Source organism: Alosa sapidissima, chromosome 14 (genome assembly GCF_018492685.1).
Source record: "Alosa sapidissima isolate fAloSap1 chromosome 14, fAloSap1.pri, whole genome shotgun sequence".
Lineage (NCBI taxonomy): Eukaryota > Metazoa > Chordata > Actinopteri > Clupeiformes > Clupeidae > Alosa > Alosa sapidissima.
This window is the reverse complement of record NC_055970.1, coordinates 25,500,081-25,523,348: the sequence shown is the minus strand read 5'-3', so window position 1 is coordinate 25,523,348 and position 23,268 is coordinate 25,500,081. Positions and strand designations below refer to the sequence as shown.

Below are 23,268 nucleotides of genomic sequence, written 5' to 3'. Positions count from 1 at the left end.
GCACACAAACATACTCCACAATACCAATGTTTGAACATATTTATCTACACATTTTGGTAACAGCAGAAATATCACTTGTTTGTTGAACATAAAAGCAGAAGCAAAATGAAATAACATAAATAAATAAACCATACTGAGTTGTTGTTTGGTTTATATATTAAGCTTGGCAGACAGCTTTGAAATATACTATTTAAGCACACACAACTGAATTAGATAGATAGATAGATAGATACTTTATTGATCCCAGGGGAAATTCAATTTGCTAGCAGCTCATTAAGTGCCATTGCAGTAGTGCCACCTCATCCTCCTTGTTCAGTCACTTTTTCCTCACTTTGAGCTGGGTTCTGATAACAGAGAAAGTAAACACACAAATGGCTTTACTTAAGGTGAAGGCTGCTATAATGTGTCTTTAAAAAGCCAGGAGGGAGTCCCCTATAGTGCAAGAGTGAGTGTGTCTTTAAAAAGCCAAAGGGGAGTGCAAGAGTGTGTGCAAGCTCTGAACTTGCTCCTCATTTATCTTTTTCAGGTGCTGAAATCCAGAGTCGGACAGTGCTGGACCACTGGATGTACCGCATTGCATCTGATTTGGTATCCATCGTCATACTCGGACTCATGCCAGCGTTGGCCCAAACTCGTCCCAGATCTGGCTATGTGGCCAGAGCATGCGTAAAGCTGGACAGAAACTGTGGAGGCCATTTTTGGACAATTGAATATAACTTTGACGCAATGAGGGTTCCAGATCACCTCCCCTCCCCCCTCCAGACCCCAGCCCTACTATCTGTTCAGACCAGTCTGACACAAGCAGGGTAGAGCTGAGAGGACCCTGTGGAGGACATCATAGAGGTCAATTAGGATGGGCTGACCCCGGTCTTTCAAGTGCCACCTTTTTGTTACAAAGAGTACTTGCTATTTAGTGTCAGCTATTTTGCACTGATAACTCCTATTTGACCTCTGACCTCCTTGGTTTGTGTGTGCAGATAAATTCCTGTTCATGTGCTCAGTTCATTTGTTTGGGAAATCGTGGTTGAGCTATCAGTAACTGTAAATGACAACCCACATTCGAGAAAACGCTTATCAGTTAGGCTTCTCTCACCTTACTTCCAAAATATGCAGCCTCTCTTTATCTCTCACTCTCACTCCCTGTCTCTCTCTATCTTCTCTTTTTCTATCTTCCCTCTCTCTCTTACTCCATCTCTCTCTTTCTGACACACATAGAAACATTCATTTGGTGTGCATATGGTCATTTGAGTTTGCATCTGTTTTTAAACACTCTGTATGTGTGGCTGTTGCAGAAGTGAGGTGTGTGTCCATGTATGTGTGTGTGTGTGTGTGTGTGAAAGAGCTCAGGAGATGACACAGTGGTTGGCCTGCTCCTCCTCTGGGGGATCCAGGGCTTCTGGGATACTGGAGGACCCCTCTAGTTCAGCCTTATTCATGCTGGCCTTCTGCTGCTCCTCTGCTGCTCCCGCACACAGACCCTCTGCTCCCACTTCCTGATCTAGCGGCATATCTGGCTCCGGCTCAGACACCCCTGCTCCCTCAGGAATGGACTCTTCCATCCCATCACAAGCTTCTACAGATGGGTCACTGGACACCAGCAGAGGAGGGGAATCCGTGCAGTAGCTTGGCTCATCTATGTCAAAAATGAAAACAATTGACACCAGATCACGTCATAGATTAACACACTGCACTGCTTCTTTCTAGACACCAGGGGGAGATGATGAGTCAAACCAAAAGTATAAGTATAGTATAAGTATATATACTTTTGTGATCCCGTGAGGGAAATTTGGTCTCTGCATTCATCCCAATCCCTGAATTAGTGAAACACACTCAGCACACAGTGAGGTGAAGCACACACTAATCCCGACGCAGTGAGCTGCCTGCTACAGCGGCGCTTGGGGAGCAGTGAGGGGTTAGGTGCCTTGTTCAAGGGCACTTCAGCCATTCCTACTGGTCGGGGTTCGAACCGGCAACTCTCCGGTTACAAGTCCGAAGTGCTAACCAGTAGGCCACGGCTGCCCCAATGCCACAATGCTTGGCATGTCTTGTGCAGATACAACATGTTACACAAGTGCATGCAGCTGTTCTGTTCAGGTGTACTGTGCCAGGTGCATGCAGCTGTTGTGTTCAGGTGTACTCTGCCATCTCACCTGTGAAGATCTTGTAGCGTGACGTTAGTTCAGCTGCAAGCCTCTCGCTCAGATCTGCAGTAACGTCAGTAGGCTCTGTACAGTAGGCTCTCTCGGGTCTCTCCTCCCTTCTGTTCTGCAGCCGAGACCGCCGTCTCACCTTGAGTTAACACACACACACACACACACACACACACACACACACACACACACACACTCACACACACACACGTCACAGAAACAGGTAAACACACACATACAAACACGTTTTACTTACATATTGTGTGTGTGTGTGTGTATGTGTGTGTGTGTGTGTGTGTGTGTGTGTGTGTGTGTGCTTGTTTACCCGTGATCGTAAGACCTGTGTGTTAAAGCTGTACTGTAGTGAACTAAAGAGGATGATGACGCTAAGGAAGCCGAAGGTGCTGGACACTCCAAGCAGAGCGGACAAAGTGGGGAAATTGAACAGCACGTATCTGCAACCACCACAAACAACACAGATCCAAACAAACACGCACATGAAATTAGTCAAACGCAAAACCGAGAGACAGGAATTCATCTATCTTTCTCAAGGTGTGTGTGCAGAATCAGATGGAAAGCTGGAGTGTTTGTGTGTGTTTACCTGATCCCAGTGAAGTGGGCGTGTATGTACAGGTGTGCTGAGTACACCTGGACTCGTGGGCTTTGCAGCTCAATCACAGCGCCTGCAGTAGGTAAATACTGATACCACACAAACACAGAGAAAACAAAACAACATGCGTTTATGCCTAGGGATGGAGCCGAGTCTGTGTGGTATGAATGCATATATGTGTGTGTGTGCATGTTTATTTCTGTGTGTGTGGATATTATATAAGTGTATAATGTGTATGTGTGTGTGTGTGTGTGTGTGTGTGTGTGTGTGTGTGCACGCGTGTGTGCGTGTGTGAGTGCATGTGTGTGTGCGTGTTTGTGTGTGTGCGTGTTTGTGTGTGTTTCGCTCACTGAGTTCTCTGTGTAGTCTGTGAACAACTCTATAGTAACGAGCTGCTTCTGCTCAGAGGCTCCACTGAGCAGCAGGGGAGACAGTAGGACAGTGGACATCACCTGCAGCAGAACTGACCGGTAGTGCAACATGACCTGCTGAGAGAGAGAGGGAGGGAGAGAGACAGATATGAGAAAAAGATAGAGAGAGTGAGCGAGAGAGAAGGAGGGAGAGAGCGATATATGAAAAAAGATAGAGAGAGCGAGAGAGGAGACAGGGAGGGAGGGAGAGAGGGAGATATGAGAAAAAGATAGAGAGAGAGCGAGCAAGAGAGAGAGGGAGAGAGAGAGATGAGGAAAAGAGAGATAGAGTTAAGAAAAAAAGAGATCAGAAAAAAGAGAGATATGAGAAAATGATTGAGAGAGAGAGTGAGTGAGAGAGACAGGGAGGGAGGGAGACAGAGAAATATATGAGAAAAATAGAAAGAGATGAGAAAAAAGAGAGATATGAGAAAAAGAAAAAGATAAAAAAAGAGAGAAAGAGGGGGGACATAGGATAGAGAAAAGGTATGTAAGTGTTTTCCTTTGTCTACTCTATGACACCCAGTAGTGTTCATTCATTAGCATACTGTTACTTGCAACAGACACGTAGGTGTGTGTGTGTGTGTGTGTGTGTGTGTGTGTGTGTGTGTGTGTGTGTGTGTGTAGTGTGTGTGTGTGTATTGAACTCACAGAGCGTGCTGCTGTTTTGATGGTCTTTCCATCTCTGCCATATGAAGTCATCTTCACCATGAACATCCCTAGATTCTGATTGGCTGGTGACTCAGGCATTTCCAGCTGAAGAGATATCCGATAGGGCTGCCCATATGTCATCACCTAGGAGGGTGGGACATTACTCACAAATCAGGCATATTTTTTTCCTGTTTAGAGGATAAACAAGCTGACTGTGTGTGTATGTGTGTGTGTGTGTGTGTGTGTCATACCTGATCCTTGCTTTTTCTTAATAGAGAGACATTGGCCATTGGAAAAGAGCACACAGCAGATGACTGACAGTTTGGGCTGTGAAGCAGACACACACACACACACACACACACACACACACACACACACACACACACACACACACCAACATAAAGTGTGGGTGTGAGAGAGATGCACACATACATGAATATACAAACATTACACAAACATGCATTAGGCATATAGAGATTAGATGATCATTATCCTGTCAGAAGTATACTTCCCTGTTCAATCAGAATGCAATAACAAAATCTGGCTTGAGGGCTTTTGTGGGATTTACTGTTAAACAAGTGCTGCTGCTTCTTGCCTATCGTCTATGAATCCAGACCAATTCAAATCATTCAGTGTGCTCTAACTTGGAGGCCTGCGCTTACCATGTGCTTACCATGCACTTACCATGTGCTTACCATGCACCATGCACTTACCATGTGCTTACCATGCACTTACCATACACTTAACATGCGCTTACCATGTGCTTGCCATGTGCTTACCATGCGCTTGCCATGTGCTTACCATGTACTTCCCTTTCGTCCCTCCTCTGCCTCCTTCTTCTACCACACTTTGACTAGTACTAGTACATAACTTCTGCACTCTCATCCTAATAATATTGATTGATGTAGTATTAATTGCTTCCTAAGGTCTCCTCCACTTGGGACCTTGGATGTTGTTCCTTATTTGTGTATGTCGCTTTGGATAAAAGCGTCTCCTTATTGGATAAATGTAAATGGAGGCAGTTATCGCTGATGATGCCCATGGAGGCCAGTTATGGTTGATGATGTTGATGATGCTCAGTCAGAATGGTGTCCTCATTTCTACATGGCACTGTTACTCAGATACTCATTTTTGAGACTCAATACTACCACTATAGAGACTGGAACTAACGCACTGGCCAGGCCTTGAGTTGTTGGCGCAATACCCTATCTGCTGTTTTCCTAACTGTCAATGAATCAAGGAATGCCAAGGTCAAGGAATGCCCCAAAAGAGAGAGAGAGCGAGAGAGAGACAGAGACTCTAACCTATAGTAGAAGTGAACTGGCGTGGAGTAGCTGGCTGTTGGCATGTATGAGTAGTAGAAGGTCCCATAGATGAACACAGCCATCCACAGCAGCAGTGCCAGCAGACAGAGCACCACGGCGAGCTGCAGCGCCCTCTGCTGGGCGCGATGGAACAGCAGCCGCGAGGCCTCCAGCAGGTTCTGCAGCACCACCACCACCTGCCCCAGCAACTCCACCTCGCTGGGCTGCTCCTGTCCATCCGGCCCCTGGAACTCCATCTGGGGGGCACACACACACACATGCACGCACGCACGCAAACACACACACCAAATTATGTCCAACTTGTTCGTATGTGTGTTTACCTGTTCCACACACACACACACACTTAAGGAGTCCAGTGAGAACCACATATTTTTTGTGTTTCTCTTGCACTTGCTCTGACTGACCTGGAAGAGATGTGTACGTGGGCTCTGATGAAAGAGAACCTAGGGGAATACATCATAGACATTAACACATTGTAAGTGTGTGTGTGTGTGTGTGTGTGTGTGTGTGTGTGTGTGCGTGCATGCATGCATGTGTGTGTGTGTGTGTAAGATGTAGAGGACGGACAAATGTATTCAAATAGTATGACAAAAATGCATTAGAGAGACAGCCTACAAGTGTGTGTCAGTGTGTATGTATGGAGGGGGGGGGGGCTTATTATTGGCCAATTCCAAAGAATGAAGATCATGCAGGGGCGGAGTGGGGCACTAAAATCCACCGGGAAAATTCTAACGACACAAACCCGCCCCCCCTCCCCCAGCGTGCACACATATTCATTAATAGCCAGGGGTGGAATAGCAATCGGGACGATCGGGAGTTTTACAGGTGGGCCGGCCCATAGAGCTTTTATCGCGGCCATCAGTCGCACACGGCCGTCGGCCTGATAGATGTATTAAGCTTTTCCTACGAAAACCTCCGATATATACACTTCAACATTTCGGACGTCCAACCAATATTTATACCACTCGCTCACTGTCTATATGTCATTCATGGTTACCCTGCACACTCATCTCTCCCATGCTGTTTTCGTGTAGGCTAGCCTTAATTTTTTATCTTAATTCATTTTTGTCTTATCCAGGCGTTATAGACCTTTCATCACAAAAAAAAAGACAATTTAATTTGTTTGTTTGTACTTAAATTAACGTAAGCCAAGGCTAGAATGGAGCAAAGCCTCCTGGGAATGGCGAATGTGTTTCTGGTTTATCCAATGAACCGATTGCAGGTCAAGTCTATTTACAGAAATGTAGGGGGATAAATGAGCGGCCCCTCGTCTAATGGCATACAAACTACAAGCAAGTTCGAGGAAAACTACAGGAGTTTTAACAGTCGACGGATTTGCGTGGCTGTTTGCTGTTTTACATATGGATGGAAGGCAGAGAGCAAGTTTAGCGGAGCTAAAGCATTGACGTTATTGAAACTAGTACAAGCTAGTCTTATGTTGATATGTAGCCTAAGCCTAGCCTAATGACTAATTAGTGGCCACTCAGGCTGATAAATGAATGGTGGAACTCGTTGGAACTGTCTATATGTAAGCCTATATAGGCCTACTTTAATCGTTGTCGTACAAACCTATTCAAAGTGCCTGTTTTTTTTTTTTTTCAATTATTTAATTATCTGTGTTATTAGGTTGACATTGTCTGTAGGCTAGGCCTTTTTTAAATTTATAAAGGCAACTATTGGAGTGCTATGATACCCCTATGTCCTTGCATGATACTTGAAATTTCCGTGCACCCAGAAAAGCTGTTTTTATACTGCACGGTTGCATATCTAGTTCCTTACATTAAAAGTGCCTGGTTTGTGGTTGATTGGCTTGTTGTATTGCATTAGCACTATATATTTTGTTTGTGCTATTGATGTGTGTGCATGTTTTGGGGGGGGGGGGGGGTGTTGGAGTATAAAAACAGCTTTGTGGGACATATAGACAGTGAGCGAGTGGTATAAATATTGGTTGGACTTCCCAAATGTTAAAGTGTAGATTTCGGAGATTTTCGTGGAAAATTCTCAATGCACCTATCAGGTCGATGGCCGTGTACGACTCACGGCCGCGATAAAAGCTCTATGGGCTGGCCCGCACCGCGCAGACTCATCGGCCGGCCCACCGGGAAAACTCCCGATCGTCCCGATTGCCACTCCGCCCCTGAATCATGTGAGAGGGCATCTAGACAGATTAATCTTTGATACACTAATGCAGGGTAAAATTCTTCAGACACACACCACTTTTCCAGGAAAGTCCGCCATCAGATATTATTTTATGGGTTGCTTGCACTCTATAACCAAACCCAATTAATACATAATGTATAAAACAAAATTGTTCACACACTGCCACATATGTAACCTCCTGCATTGAGGCCAGTCAAATCAGGCAAAACGTTAAAATTACATTTCACCTGAATATGAATGGTTTATTATCTAGCCAACAACCCAAACTTGCAATTTAAATGTGTGTCCATTAATTATTGAGGAAATTGCATTTCATGTGTAATGTACTGACAATGGCAATACTAAAAGTCAGACTATAAGCCAATATGTTGTCTTAATGTAATGTCCTCTCTATGGCCAAGCATGTAATGGCTACCCTACATGTATAGCCTCTGAAGACAAAGTTTGTCTTAGATGAGAACTTTTGAGGAGAGTTTTGACATGGAGGAAGGTGCAGCAATGTGTGGCAATCGAGAATGACTGTAGACTAACGTGCTATAAATACGACCAATATAGCCTGTATTCTTGTCATGCTAATTGTTGCTATTAGTTGGTAAAGCTGTTCTACTTTGGTTATGACAAATAAGTTTCATTGAGCTTATGCCAATTCTCTCAAGGTTTCAGTAGCTTTAACGGGGTCGACGACACAGCAAGTTCTTCATTCGCGACAGTGTAGCCTGTTCATATCTTAGGGTAGGCTACTTCACAAAGTGAAAGAAAGTAACGGTTAGCTTACCCTTATTTTCCGTAATGTGACCGTGTTGTCTGGATCCCTACGTGCTCCGATGTGTTGGGTATAGCGCTCCAGCGCGTTCTGCGCTAAATATCCTCCTCAAGACTTCATGATTTCAACTTCACGCATGTTGTTATGAGCCATATCTAATGGAGTGGTCAGCCTGCAACTGACCTCAGGGTGGAGTTATATGCCCACTTGGAGAGGAATAATGCAACAATAATAGTTATCTATACGTTATAGCGCCTTTAAATTGGCTGGACTGGATACATGAAAAATAACCTTTCCTGTGATTTTCAGCAGGGCAGGCGCATCTGATTTCCCCATTTCTCTCAACTAGATGAATCAGATGTTGAGAAATTCTTTGGCCTTGTTCCAGTAGCAATTCCTGCCATTTTTGGCCTATAATATTTCGTTTGAAATAGGCTGGCCAGAAAGAGACGTAGGCCTTCGCTATAATTGGCCTTAGACCTGTTGCAATTGTTTATTATTTTCAGATAATGATAACACTCACTCTTGACATGATTCTCTTTGATCAAAGGAAAGGACATAATGGCTACATTTTAAACTGAATTAGGTCCTCTTGATTTTGCATGCATTCAGCGACCCACTGGATAGCCAAGCCAAATCTTTAAATTCGGACTAGCACAATACACTTACCCCGCCCATTCTGGTATTAACCAACCAACTTTGAGCCTGGCTCACCAGTGTTTTGTTTGGGTCGGCCACCATTTTCGATTAGACAAGCAAGCAAGCAAAGGCTATTTCGCAGGTTGTTGAGGTGGCAGCAGGTTTTATATTTAACTACAACAAACAGAATCTCTTATAAAAGAAGTGCCCAGGGAGTTTCGATCTCTTCGACTTTCAACCTGAGCAGACATGGAGGCTCACCCTCTCGTTGTGTGTCTGATGTTAGCCGTGTTCGGTTCGGCTTTCTGTGTCGATGACGGTCCCGACGCACAATTGATTGGGGCTCCGGAAGCCATGGCCCGCTTGTCTGAGTCGGACCCTGGTGTTTTGAGAGCGGTTAAATTCGCCGAGGAGCGATACAATATGGGATCCAACGGCATGCATATCCGCAGAGTCAGTCGCGTGATATCAGCCAGCAAACAGGTAACAACACTATTTCACCCATTGCTTGCATCCGACGTTTGGATAGCCCAAGCACTATGATTAATGTCAGTATCAATATTTTGTTTATTTCATATTATTGGTATTTTCCATGTGTCACTATTTTACGGTTTGTGATTATAGGTTGGTGATTGGTGGTTGTTACGAAATGTCCGACTCGGAGTGAACATGATGTAAACAGCTATCTGGGCCGATGCGCAACTCCCGTTGATAATCCTATGGAGTGTAGATCATTGTAGCTCTTCCAAGCTGCGCACTACATGCGCAACTAATGCGGAATTGCGCAGCTAATGTAAAGTTGTGCAGTTCTTTTCTCACAGTCGCACTTGTAACGACATAATAGTGTGTTAGCCTATTATGCTATGAAAATAAGATTTACAAAGAAAAACAACAAACTGTTCGTCATGACAGAATCTCCCAAAAGTCCCCATAAAGAAACTCAAAGACAATCTGTCAGAACGTGCCTTTTTATGGTAAATAAATATAGGCCCGCGTGTTTATTCTGTCTGTTTTGTGTTTGGCTGCAGGTGGTGAAGGGCATCAGGTACAGCATCACGGTGGAGATTGGGAACACACAATGCAAGAAGACGGCTGAGCTCAGTATGACTGACTGTGAGTTTGCTCCAGAGCCCCACAAGCTGAAGGTGAGCCAGACAGGTGTGTGAGTGTGTGTGTGCTGTGTGAGGAGAGGGAGGAATCAGGCAGTGAGGATTGTTGTTGCTATGGCTGTCAGAGCAGGCGATTTACAGTTGGAGGAAGCGGTGCTCTGTGACATTTGTGGCATCCAGTATTTGCACTGCACTTCAGTATGGGTTTACTTTGTCATCACACTTTCCTCTCATGCACAGATCATGTCCGCCGGACACACACACACACACACACACACACACACACACACACACACAGTTCCCCCTCAATATTTTGCAACTCTGAGCTGTGCCAAGTCATTGGTGCTCAGGTCATGGTCAGCAGTGAACACACACACACACACACAAGGTCTCACACAGTCTCACACACACTCATGTACACACCCTGGAACCCTGCCCTAATCCACAAAACACTGTAGCATGTGACCAAGCCAATGCCTAATATTAACACACACTCCACATTCTCGCTCTCTCACTGTCTCTCTCACTGTCTCTCTCTCTCTCTCTCTCTCTCTCTCACTCACACACACACACACACACACACACACACACACACACACACACAAACACACTCTTTGTTGGTTGACGTCAGTCATCCCTTCAGTTGTAGTAGATTCGGGAAGCTGTTTGTAAAGAGAACTGTCCGATCAGCTGGCTGTGGGAGCATCAGCTGGCTCTGAATCACCCTATACAAACCAAGCTACGCTGTGGAATACTGATAGCCTCAAACCCAGCCAGCTGCATAATGGGGGGCTGATAATCCAGGTGTACCATGGAATACTGGTAACATTAGGGTAAACATACAAACATCTGACATTATGGAATGCTGATAGCATTAGGGTAAACATACAAACATCTGACATTATGGAATGCTGATAACATTACTAACATCTGACATTATGGAATGCTGATAACATTATGGTAAACATACAAACATCCGACATTATGGAATGCTGATAACATTAGGGTAAACATACAAACACTCTACACTGAAGTGGTGAAGTTACTAACTTTTTTAGCTATATATTCTTTCATATGTGGGAGAGTTTAAATGAGAAAAAAAACACTCCCTTCAATATATAACAAGACGCCCAGAAATCTATTGTCAGCACCAGCCAAATAAACCCTCATTCAGATTGTGTGTGAGTGTATATGTGACCTACTTCAGAGATATGGACGTCCCTAGACTCATCCTCCTCTCCTCTCCTCTCCTCTCCTCTCTCTGTCTGTCTCTGTCCTGCAGACGGAGGTGTGCCTGTTTGAGGTCTGGGATATCCCCTGGCAGAGCAAATTCACACTGCTCAAACAGAAGTGCCAGCCTTCAGGTGTGTGCTAAAAACACACACACACACATACACAACACAAGTGCACACACACAGGTGCATATACAGAAACATAAAATGAGCATGCACATGTCTTGGTTATTATAATTATGGATTTTTCATATACAGTATGTGTAAATTTGTACATTTTTAATTTTTAAGTAAATCTATAATAATTATAGAATACAGAATGTACATTTGTATTATCTATTTTTTTTCTCCATTCCCAGTTGCCCCTCAGGAGCTCAGGAAGGTTGTGGCTGTGCCCCTCTCTGTAAACAAGCCCTCACAGGTTGTGTGTGTGTGTGTGTGTGTGTGTGTGTGTGTGTGTGTGTGTGTGTGTGTGTGTGTGTGTGTGTGTGTGTGTGTGTGTGTGTGTGACTTTATATAAATGTTATATAAATGTAATGAAGTAGTATCTTTAATGGTCTTTCTTTCTCTCACTAAGGAGTCTGTGGAGCTGTTGACTCAGTTCAAAGACTTCATGGAGAGATATAACCGCTCTTACAGCGGTCAGGAGGGTGAGTGTACGCACACACAAGCCACTGTGATCACTTGACACCTGACCTGACCTGACCTTTGACCTCTGCTTTCTGTCTGTCTGACCATCAGAGGCTGAGAGGCGCCTGCATATTTTCCAGGAGAACATGAAGACTGTGCAGGTCCTGCAGTCCCTCGAGCAGGGAACCGCTGAATATGGGGTTACCAAGTTCAGTGACCTCACAGGTGTGTGTGCACGCATGCATAACTGCTGCAGTATTGAGGAGAACATTGTTGTGTAAAGTCCTACAGGAGTGTGTGTGTGCACGTGTGAGTGTGTGTTCATCCCAGAGTTGCGTAGTGTAACTGCTGCAGGTGTGTGCGTGCACGTGTGCCTGTGAGTGTGTGTGTTCATCTGAGTTGTGTAGTGTAACTGCTGCAGTATTGAGGAGAACGTTGTTGTGTGTCTTACAGCAGTGTGTGTGGGCGCTGCCCTACTTTTCTAAATCAATAGGTTGAATAGTCTAATTGTGTGATCTGGGACATCCCCCATTTGCTCATTTGATTTGCTTCTTCTGCTTTGATTTGTTCTGCTAAACTCCATCATTCTGCCCGTCATGCTATTCTTCTTTCTTTCTCACTCTTCTCATTTCTCGTTGTCTTACTTGTCTTATCTTTCTGTTCCCTCTGTTTCATCCCTCTCTCCTTACTTCTGTATCTATCTATCTATCTATCTATCTATCTATCTATCTATCTATCTATCTATCTATCTATCTATCTATCTATCTATCTGTCTATCCATCCATCCCTCTCTCCCTCCCCTGTAGAGGATGAGTTCAGGACAATGTACCTGAATCCTCTCCTGAGTCAGTGGTCCCTGCAGCGCCCCCTAAAGCCTGCAGCACGCGCTCGCGACCCCGCACCAGACACCTGGGACTGGAGAGAGCATGGCGCGGTCAGCGATGTTAAGAACCAGGTTAGAGACACACACACACACACACATGTTTTCATGAACAACTGATTTTGGAGGGAAAATCAGCACTATTAAGATCCATTAGAATTAATAGCAACATGCATGCATGTATGCTTACTATGCAATTGCAAATTATAACTAATGTACTGTACATATACACAGTCAGAGGGTGGTGTGTGTGTGTGTGCAGGGAATGTGTGGCTCCTGCTGGGCCTTCTCGGTCACAGGGAACATCGAGGGCCAGTGGTTCCTGAAAACTGGCAAACTCCTGTCCCTTTCTGAACAAGGTAAGCAACACACACACACACACACACACACACGTTTAGAGCTATCTCCCTTAACATTTAAAGGTGCTGTGAGGGATTTCACAGGAAGTCATGTTTGTTTGTGTTTTATGTTTTGTGTTACACACCCCTACCATCAGTCTTCCCAGAGAAAATCCACGCAGGGTTTGGTTTTTGTTTGGGGGACAGGCTTTGTTTTTTTCTAGTTTTCGGAGCCTGGACTGTCTACAGAGACTGGGTTTTTTACAGTGTACTCACAGAATGGGCAGCTAGCGGTCGTGAGGAGATGATTGCTGAATGTGACAAAACATTTTATGGGCTCGAAATCACTAGGGATAGTTTGTATGACACACTCACACAGTGTCACCCTTTGACTCACCTATGTTATTGACTGACATGACATCTCTGTCCCTCACAGAGCTTGTGGATTGTGATAAGGTGGACCAGGCTTGTGGGGGTGGGCTTCCATCCAATGCCTATGCTGCCATTGAGAACCTTGGTGAGTAACCATGGCGACCTCCACACACAGATATACAGCGGGGAAAATAAGTATTGAACACGTCAACATTTTTTTCAGTAAGTATTCTTCCAGTGAGGCTATTCGCATGAAATTTTCCCCGGACATTAGTATTAATTTAGGTAATCCACACATATATAAAAATCCAAACATTAATGTCTAAAAGTAGTGTTATGAGTAAAAAAGTGGAATGGCACAGGGAAAAAGTATTAAACATGCTAAGAAAAAGCAGTACACAAACGCAAAGAATGGCAAGGAACAAACTGGAATCTATAAGTAGTTAGAGAAATTATCCCTCCTATCTGTACAAATTGATATAAGCTGGGTTAGTACATACTGTACTGGTGGGCTATAAAAAGGTTTTTGTTAGCAAGGTGTCACACAAGAAACATTTCATGATGGGTAAAAGCAAAGAGCTCTCCCAAGATCTTTGCAACCTTATTGTTGCAAAACATATCAATGGAACTGGTTACAGATGCACTTCAAAACTTCAGAATCATCCAGCAAGCAGTATTGGAGCCATTATTTGCAAGTGGTAGGAACATCACTACATCATCAACTGGCCATGCACAGGATCTCCTTGCAAGATTTCTGACCAGGAAGTCAGAAGGATAGTCAGAAGAGTAGCCTAAGAGCCAAGGACCACTCTGAGAAAGCTCCAGAAAGATTTGAAGGCAGCAGGTACAATTGTTACAGATAAAATCATAGGTAATGCACTCCACCGCCATGGCCTCTATGCACGCTCATCCCGCATGACTCTATTGCTGAAGAAAAACATGTCAAAGCTCGTTGAAAGTTTGCTACACAACATTTGAACAATCCTATGAAATACTGAGAGAATGTATTCTGGTTAAAAATGTAACTTTTCGGATGTCATACTACATACCATATTTGGAGGAGAAATGGCACTGTGCATCACCCTAAAAATACCCTACCAACAGTGAGGTTTGGAGGTGGTGGCATCATGGTGTGGGCTGTTTTTCATCTCGTGGTACTAGCAGACTTAATACAGTTGAAGGAATGATGAATGGAGTCATTTTGTTCCGGAAGAATCTTTACATCCACCAGGATGATGAGGATGAGACATGGCTAGACCATCCAGGAGGACAATGATCCAAACCATTCAGCAAAGGAAACTCTCAAATGTTTTCAGAGAAAGGAAATCAAGGCCCTGACTTTAATTCAATTGAACAGTTTTGGAAGTTAACTAAAGATCAGGATTCACAACAGGGACCCCTAAAATCTTCAATATTAAAGAACTATCTGTTTAAAAGAATGGGCCAAACTCACACCAGAATACTGTGACTGATTAGTTTCATCATACAGGAAATGCCTTAAAGCTGTCATTACGAATTCCACAAAGTATTTAAGAAATTTCAGCAGGCGTGTTCAATACTTTTTTCCTGTGTCATTCCACTTTATTGCACATAAATATTTGCGTCCAAACGGATCCATCTCAACACGACTCAACACGTTACTTCATACCCCAGGCCTATAGGTGGCACTGTGTCTTTACAGAAATTCACCAAAACTTGCAAAACTTGCGCTTTAAAAACAGACAGAATAGGCTACGGCAAAATGCACCATTGACATCAATATGTTTTGTATAGACCTACCACAGGTTACTCTATACAACCACAGGTGGCAGTGTGGTGACTCTATATAAAACATATTGATGTCAATGGGGCATTTTGCCCATGTTCAGGGTGGAAAAGAAAAAACAAAGATTTGCATAAGACAAGTCAAATTGGTGTTTTCAAAAAGAAGGGATCATGGAGAATAAGGAAAAACATATTTAAAAAATCTTTGTATATTCCCACAAGGTGTTTGGGTGCTCTGAAAAGGATAACCAAAATGATTTTTCAGACTTGTGAGGTCTGCTGTTCAGACCCTGAAGGGATTTATTTTCTGTTCATTGCTTTTTGTGAGAGTGTTTTTACTTATCTCAGTAAGGAAAATAAATCAAGAGCCTATGTTGAGTACAAATATGTCTTCTGAAGGCTTAAACAGAGCCCAGCCAAAAACTCCAATAAAATTTGTATCAACTTTGAGGGACAGCTATGACCATGCAGGATTATCCAGACCAAACGTGACGATTTTGCTACATACTATTCCTATTTATGTACCACCAAGCAAAATTTGAGCCTCCTATATGGTTTAGTTCTTGCACTGTGGGCTTGTGAACTTGTGAGGCTGGACAAAATCGACACCCCCCTCCCCCTGTAAAACTGGCTGTATCTTGGAAAGTATTGATCTTACATAAGAGTAATTTTACAGTGTGTCTCCTGGGTAACATAGGTACACCTGGTAATTTTTTCAGAATTTTTTGAGACCTAAGTGCGTGGGCCCTGGTTGAACTGACGTGGAATGACCCTATTGTTAGGCAATACTATAAGTGCAAGTCCAGGGCAGCTGAGGTGTGGCGATGACATCATCGATACGCAAGCAGGATGTGCAGTTTCGCTGTCTAAACGAACTCAAACGGGCTACGGTTTCAGATTTCTCCACTCTGGGACCAGGTTTCAGAAAAGTGCGGTTTCGGGCAGTACGTTTACAGGATTCGTTTGGACGCTCGGCCAAGACGACGCAAAACCTCTGCGTTTAACCTAAAAAGCGTCTCCGTGTGGACAGGCCCTGAGTTAATACTAATGTCTGGTGAAAATTTATGCAAATAGCCTCATTGGAAGTATACTTACTGAAAAAAATGTTGACGTGTTCAATACTTATTTTCCCCGCTGTACATACATGCATACAGTACATACATGCAAGCCCATCAAAACGCTCTCTTGGCTTTGTGTGGGTATGCTGTGGTCCGAGCAAATGATGTAACAGACCTAACTAGCAAGCTAGTTACTAGAGTGAACCAGCCAAGCTGCTCTCTTTAGCTAAATAAGCTAGTCACTAGAGTGAACTTTCCTTCTGTTAAAGTATGCCTAGAATGAAATATCTAACTCACCAGGAACAGCAACTCTTTAGTCAAGCTGCTCTCTTTAGCTAAATAAGAGACAGAACAGTGTCAACGTCCCGCAATTTTCAAACCATCAAAGACGATGACAGACAATCTGATTGGTCATTGCTGGGCAAAATTCACTCCTCAGTTACGTGTTATTGAACTTCACTTCATTTATTTTGCTCACCTCTCCCAATTTGCTCGCCAAGCTGGAGCTTGGGAATGTAGATTTGAAACATATGGTGATTTTGAGAGGGCATGATGGAGTGATTGCTGCGCTCGTGGTGGTGGTGTTGTTGTTGTGATGTGTGTGTGTGTGTGTGTGTGTGTGTGTGTGTGTGTGTGTGTGTGTGTGTGTGTGTGTGTACATCTGTTCACTCTTTATTTGTGGTCATGTTCTCAGGTGGCCTGGAGACTGAGACGGACTACACCTACACAGGTCACAAGCAGATCTGTGATTTCTCCACGGGGAAAGTGGCCGCTTACATCAACAGCTCTGTGGAACTGCCTAAGGATGAGAACGGTGTGTGTGTGTGGTACAGTATTCATACATACAGCCATACCATAGCATAGTCTTCGTGGGTGTGTGTTTGTGGTGTTTCAGACGTGTAAATAATTGCTGTAAACAATTCCTGTTGATGCCTAAACACTATGACTACTACTGTAGGTAACCACAACAGCAGTATGCGTCATGTATGTATGTATGTATGTATGTATGTATGTATGTATGTATCTATCTATCCATCTATCTATACATATACCCTCTCACACACACACACACACACACACACACACACACATGACGGAATGTTCTCAGGCACTGTGCTGGAATTAAGGTTCGTGCAGGGTTGTTGAAGATTTTAAAATACGGTTATACACACACACACACACACACACACACACAGACACACACAGACACACACACACACACACACACAGAGAACAAACCTGTTAGGTTTGTTCTGTCACCCTCAAACTTAGAGACATTAATACAAAAGTTCCAGTCTTGCCTCATGCTCTCTTCACATGACTTACTTGGCCCACCCCTACTGGGTGTTTTCTGTGAATTCTTTTGGGTTGAGATCATTGAAGTACTCAACAATTCAAAGGTTAATCATTTTAATACAAAGTGCAAGAATCAAACAGAACTCCATATTTTCCTGTGTCCACTGATGAGTTATGTGGAGTCAACAGAAAATGTTAACCGCCCCCCTCTCTCTCTTTTTGTCTTTCTATGTGTGTGTCCTTCTCTCAGAGATTGCTGCCTGGTTAGCAGAGAACGGCCCTGTGTCCGCAGCACTTAATGCTTTTGCCATGCAGGTAATCCCACATTATTCTACAGCCATGTAATCCCATATTTATTACACATCTGGGTAATCCTATATTAATGTACAGCCAGGTAAAATCATATTTATTATACAGCCAGGTAATCTTATATTATTACTAGGGCTGTCAAAATAACTGATTAATTTCGATTAACTAATTTGAGAAAAAAATAACTGATTAAAAAAATTAGTGAAGATTAATCGATTCCCTATGACCTCTAGTCAGTAAAAATTAGACTGTAAAATGAAGGAGAGAGAAGAAAACGTGCTGCCTGGATCATTGATTGGAACATTTACTTTTAAAAAACGGCCTGATGGTTTTGATAAAAAAATAAAGAGTTTTTTTAACTTTAATGTCACTAATGCTGATTATTCAATGATTCATTTGAATTTAAATATTTAAAATACTTTAACAGCAACAATTATATATGCGATTCATTTAGATTAATTAATCACAGAGTATGTAATTAATTAGAATAATTTTTTCGATTGACAGCCCTAATTATTACACATCCAGGTAAACCCATATTTATTATACAGCCAGGGGCGTATGTAACATGACGCTGTAACAATTAAAAGTTGAAAAACTCATCTGCTCACACCTATGATAGGTGGTTCATAATATAAATACTTGGCTTGTATCTCCCACATGCTAAGCACAGGCTCTAAGTGTAGGGTGTGAGTGTGAATATGAAGATGAGTGTGATTTAGGGCCCGTCCATACGGAGACGCTTTTTAGGTTAAACGCAGAGGTTTTGCTTCGTCTTGGCCGAGCGTCCAAATGAATCCTGTAAACGCACTGCCCGAAACCGCACTTTTCTGAAACCTGGTTTCAGGGAAGACGGAGGAAAAAAAGATCGGTTTCGTACGTGTGGACTAGCCCTTAGTCAGTAAACCTCCAGAGACAGAAGAGTGTGTGGAAGTGCAGCCTCGGCCCAGCGGCCCTTAGTGGGTCATGGCTGTGTGGGTCAGTGTCCTGTAATTACATCGTCTGAGGCAACTCTGAGGGGAATGCTGTGTGTGGGTGTGTGACTGCGAGTGAAGTAATATTGGCCAGAGGTGAGTGCTTGTGCTGGTGTTCTAGAATGGCTTTAAGTTCCTCTGTCTGTCTTTCCCCTACACACACACACACACACACACACACACACACACACACACACACACACACACACACACACACACACACCACAGTTCTACAGGAAAGGCATTTCACACCCTTTGAAGATCTTCTGTAACCCATGGATGATTGACCACGCCGTCCTGCTGATTGGCTATGGAGAACGTGAGTCTTCAGTCCACTAACACAAACCATTGTACATTCTCCTCTCATAGTACAGTTCAGCAGTCTACATACGTCACTTATCTCACCTCTTAGCATACCCTGCCACACCCTAACACCTCTCACTATTAGCTCTAGGGACTGGTTTTAAAGAGTACTCAGGAAAAACACAGAACCTCTACACTAGCTCCAACCTGAATCATCCCCCCCCCTCCTGGTTTTAAAGTGTGCTCAGGAAAAACACAGAACCTCTACACTAGCTCCAACCTGAATCACCCCCCCCCTCCTGGTTTTAAAGTGTGCTCAGGAAAAACACAGAACCTCTACACTAGCTCCAACCTGAATCATCCCCCCCTCCTGGTTTTAAAGTGTGCTCAGGAAAAACACAGAACCTCTACACTAGCTCCAACCTGAATCATCCCCCCCTCCTGGTTTTAAAGTGTGCTCAGGAAAAACACAGAACCTCTACACTAGCTCCAACCACAGAGAAGTGACTACATCAAAGGTAGGCCTTGCTGGAGTTAGCTGTATGTGTAGCACTACGTGCTTCTTCAGCAAACCTCATAGTTCAAATCAGCAGTTTATATGTGGTTGGTGCCATAATCAGTTTGTTATCCTTCAGACCAGACATCCGAGCCCCAGTAGCACCACGTGGCCCTTCAGTGGTCACATCCCCTCAAGTCATTTCAGTGGCAGAAGGGATATTATTCAGTCTAGGAAATGTGTAACTAAGTTGGTTAACACCACCATGCTCTATTTGGACTTGTCAGAATGCTTCTGGAATTCCTTAGAAAGAGACAAAGGCCTACTTCATTATATATCAGCTCACTGATAATAATATGGTTACATGTGATAGCACTCTGTGTGACTCTGATAAAGGTCTGACTGACCGAAATGTCAGGTTATCAGTATCGTGGACCAAGAAGTGTTGCCCTGTGTGTGAAAATAAGCAGGCTTGTGTATAGTAATGATATGTGTGTGTCCATGCGACTGAACGATAACGTTAGGTGGTTTCAAAGGTGTCACATAAACAACCCATGTTCTATGTATACACTGCACCTCATTGTAGGCCCTGGGCTTATCCTCTCATTCTCTCTTTCTCCTGTTCATTCTCTTTCTCCTGTCCATTCTCTCTCTCCTCCTCATTCTCTCTCTCCTGCTTATTCTCTCTCTCCTGTTCATTCTCTTTCTTCTGTTCATTCTCTCTCTCTGCTGTTGATTCTCTGTCTCGTTCGCTCATTCTCTCTTCTGTTCATTCTCTCTCTTCTGTTCATTCTCTCTCTCTCTCTCTCTCTCTCTCTGTTGTTCGTTCTCTCTCTCTGCTGTTCATTCTCTCTCTCTCTCTTCTGTTCATTCTCTCTCTTTCTCTTCTGTTCATTCTCTCTCTCTCTCTCTCTCTCTCTCTCTCTCTCTCTCTCTCTCTCTCTCTGCTGTGGACAGGTAAGGGAGTCCCATTCTGGGCCATCAAGAACAGCTGGGGCGAGGACTACGGAGAACAGGTGAGAGAACTGGAGTTACACCTGTTGTATTGCATTGCTTACTATACTTTCACACCATGTTTAAACATATTTTATCACTCAGAGAGTGTTTCATGTTTACCTGTTGCATTCTAATAGCTGTACCTGGATGCTGTTTAGACCTTTTATTCAGTTCTGATACCATCTAGCATCTGAAAGTCAGAAAGACAAAAACATTGCAGGTGGACATCACACTATAAGACAAACTGAAGTCCCTAACCGCTAGATTTGTATGTGCAACCCACATTGTGTTAGACTAACTGACTGTGCGTCTCAGCCCTGCCCCTACCCAGACTCCAACCCACAAATTGCAGCATCTCAGATTGGGAGGCAAGCGTGGTCGCAAGGAAGCTACACCCATGGGTGCTAGCATCGCTTACTAGCATGTCTCTTAAGGTGTCAGGACTCAGGAGTGAGGTTTCCTTAACGTACAACCGGTGCAGCAGGACGCGGAGGTTCCCATAACGTACATACGGCGCAGCAGGACTTGGGAGTGAGGTTTCCATAACGTACACAGCCGTGCCCCTGCCTAGACGCAAACCTGTATCTTACAGCACCTGAGATTGGGAGGCGAGCATGTTAGCAAGGAAGCCAAAACCCGTGGGTGCTAGCATCTCTTACTAGCACGCCTCATAAGGAGCTAAACCCGTGGGAGCTAGCATCTCTTACTAGCACGCCTCATAAGACATTGGGAGGGATGTTTACTCAATGAACACCCTGCACAGCTATTGCACCAGCTGGCTAACATTACACAAGCCTGGATTAGTGCACGGGCCTATCAGGCCCAGGGGATCCAGGACAGGGCCCAAAAACTGCAATAGGCCCCTAACTGCTCCAAAAGGTTTGCTTGCACCTCATACTATTCATTCAGGAGGGCTACAATGTTTACAGATAAACCCATATTTAGGCCGTTGTCATTTGACAGGTGTGACAGATGTCAGGTGTCTGACCCATGACACTGTAAAGAAAGTGGGCTGGTTGCATACCAAAAATCCTGCTTGAGTCTGAAGTAATTCCAGAGAAAAGCTAGCCTGAATGGCACTGAAATCCCATAATCCGGCCCTGACATTACATTTGTGTTTACTACAGTGCCGCTGTCTGTCCATTTATCTCTTCAGTTAATCATGTAAATCATGTAAATCTGTGCAATCAGGTCAGAGTGCAGCTGCAGTTTCTTCTTTATGGAGGTCAGGGCTCAGCCAGGATGATGTGTGATGAAGAATAAAGAAGTGACTGTGTGTGGCATTGAGACATGCTGTGTTTTCTATTGTCTTACAGGGCTACTACTACCTGTACAGAGGAAAAGGGTTGTGTGGCATCAACAAAATGTGTTCCTCTGCGGTGGTCAACTAGAGCACACACACACACACACACATACACACACATACAGACATGCATACACACACACATATGTTCACGTCTGACAGATAAGGCTGTCCATTGTGTTAAAATCACATTACACACACCTATCAGGCCCTACCTCTAGACATCTTACCCGAGGACTCACCTGTGTTCTCACCTGAAGACTGACCTGGGGCGTGATTTCCTCTGCACACACCACAGGTCCTAAGGCCTGCTCTTTCACACGTAGGTTGCACATGTGTAAGTTAGCAGGACCTCCTATCCGTTAACACTAACAAACCTGCTGTATTTTGTGTTTGATGATGTGATTAGTTTGACATAAGCTTCACTTGTGTTGCTGTTTTAATTTAATGTAATTGGTATTATAACAGGTCATATTTTTTTTAAATGCTTTTTCCCTAGAAAGTACTGCAGTGATGTGGTGATAATCATATACATTCACCCAACTTGAAAGGGGGATTTTATGTAGCACATGTTGTTTGTTATGTGTGTCATACTAAGTACTTGAGGCATTGTAAGGGACAGTAATACAAAGAGGTCTGCAACTGCAGAATTTACTTTTTTTCCTGATGTCAGTGTTGTCTTTATATTACATAAAAATACACATAGATATCATTCTGTTATTTCTATAGACCTCTGAGCCAGCTAGCAAGTTCACACACACACACACACACACACACACTATACTGACTTTAAGTGCTAATTTCGAGGTAGACCTGGAGTTGGGCACAGGGAGTAATTAACACACATCTGAAAACTGAAATGAACACGTTTTGCGCAGTTTGTACATCATCTCCTGTAGCCTTGTGTCTAAAAGTAATAAATCTCTGCTCCCCTCTGGTGGTCTATGTGCTTCATTTAAAGGTTGCGCTTGTGCTGTCTGATTTGATCCCTCATGATCAAAAACTTGCCTGAATGCATTGAAAAAGACAGAAGAGCTTTAAGGCCAAGACTATATGGACCCTTTCAAGAGAGTTCCATTATCAGCATCATAGTTGGCCCCACAAGACTTCCTTTTTAACATTCCATATGTTATCTTAATGTAGAGGAAGTAGATTGGGGCCCAAATAGAACGTTTAAGCATTGTTTTTGTTTTTATTGATCTGTGCAAGGGTCACAAGGTGCAAGGGCTGGTGAAGGGTCTATATGTAAGCTGATTATTTGTTGTATGTATGTTTGTATTTGAAAAAGTTTGGAAAAATAGTATTGAAAAAAAAAACAGGAAGGTCCCATTGAGACACAATGTCTCTTCTTCCAGGGAGTCCTGGTCAAGATGGCAGCAATGATTTAGAAAGACAGTGAATGGATTAATTAATTAATTTAAGTTCCCTTATGCAAAAGAACTATAGTAATACTATACGATTTTGATAGTAGTGCATACTACTTCTATGACATTCTGTAAT

General features: G+C 43.5%; 2 protein-coding genes across 3 annotated transcripts; one reads left to right on the top strand and one right to left on the bottom strand.

The window, feature by feature from the left end:
• Positions 1–44: 44 nt before the first annotated feature.
• On the bottom strand, positions 45–8,688 carry LOC121682024 (seipin-like). 2 transcript variants are annotated; one of them, XM_042062019.1, is made up of 10 exons: positions 8,082–8,688; positions 5,551–5,589; positions 5,126–5,382; positions 4,073–4,148; positions 3,822–3,965; positions 3,111–3,248; positions 2,752–2,849; positions 2,476–2,605; positions 2,151–2,289; positions 45–1,633 (listed from the first exon to the last, which is right to left on the bottom strand). In XM_042062019.1, the coding sequence occupies exons 3-10, from the start codon at positions 5,380–5,382 to the stop codon at positions 1,344–1,346; spliced, it is 1,272 nt and encodes a 423-aa protein (XP_041917953.1). In that variant the 5' UTR covers positions 5,551–5,589; positions 8,082–8,688; the 3' UTR covers positions 45–1,343. The 2 variants fall into 2 exon arrangements, with proteins under 2 accessions (XP_041917953.1, XP_041917954.1); XM_042062020.1 differs by having other exon boundaries at positions 3,111–3,245.
• Positions 8,689–8,807: 119 nt separating this feature from the next.
• Positions 8,808–22,701, top strand: ctsf (cathepsin F). Its single transcript, XM_042062008.1, has 14 exons — positions 8,808–9,191; positions 9,737–9,853; positions 11,100–11,181; positions 11,409–11,470; positions 11,627–11,699; positions 11,791–11,904; positions 12,486–12,634; positions 12,822–12,918; positions 13,334–13,414; positions 16,786–16,905; positions 17,638–17,702; positions 18,899–18,989; positions 20,427–20,485; positions 21,782–22,701. Exons 1-14 carry the CDS (start codon positions 8,958–8,960, stop codon positions 21,854–21,856), a joined length of 1,419 nt encoding a protein of 472 aa, XP_041917942.1. The 5' UTR covers positions 8,808–8,957; the 3' UTR covers positions 21,857–22,701.
• The last annotated feature ends 567 nt before the right edge of the window (positions 22,702–23,268 follow it).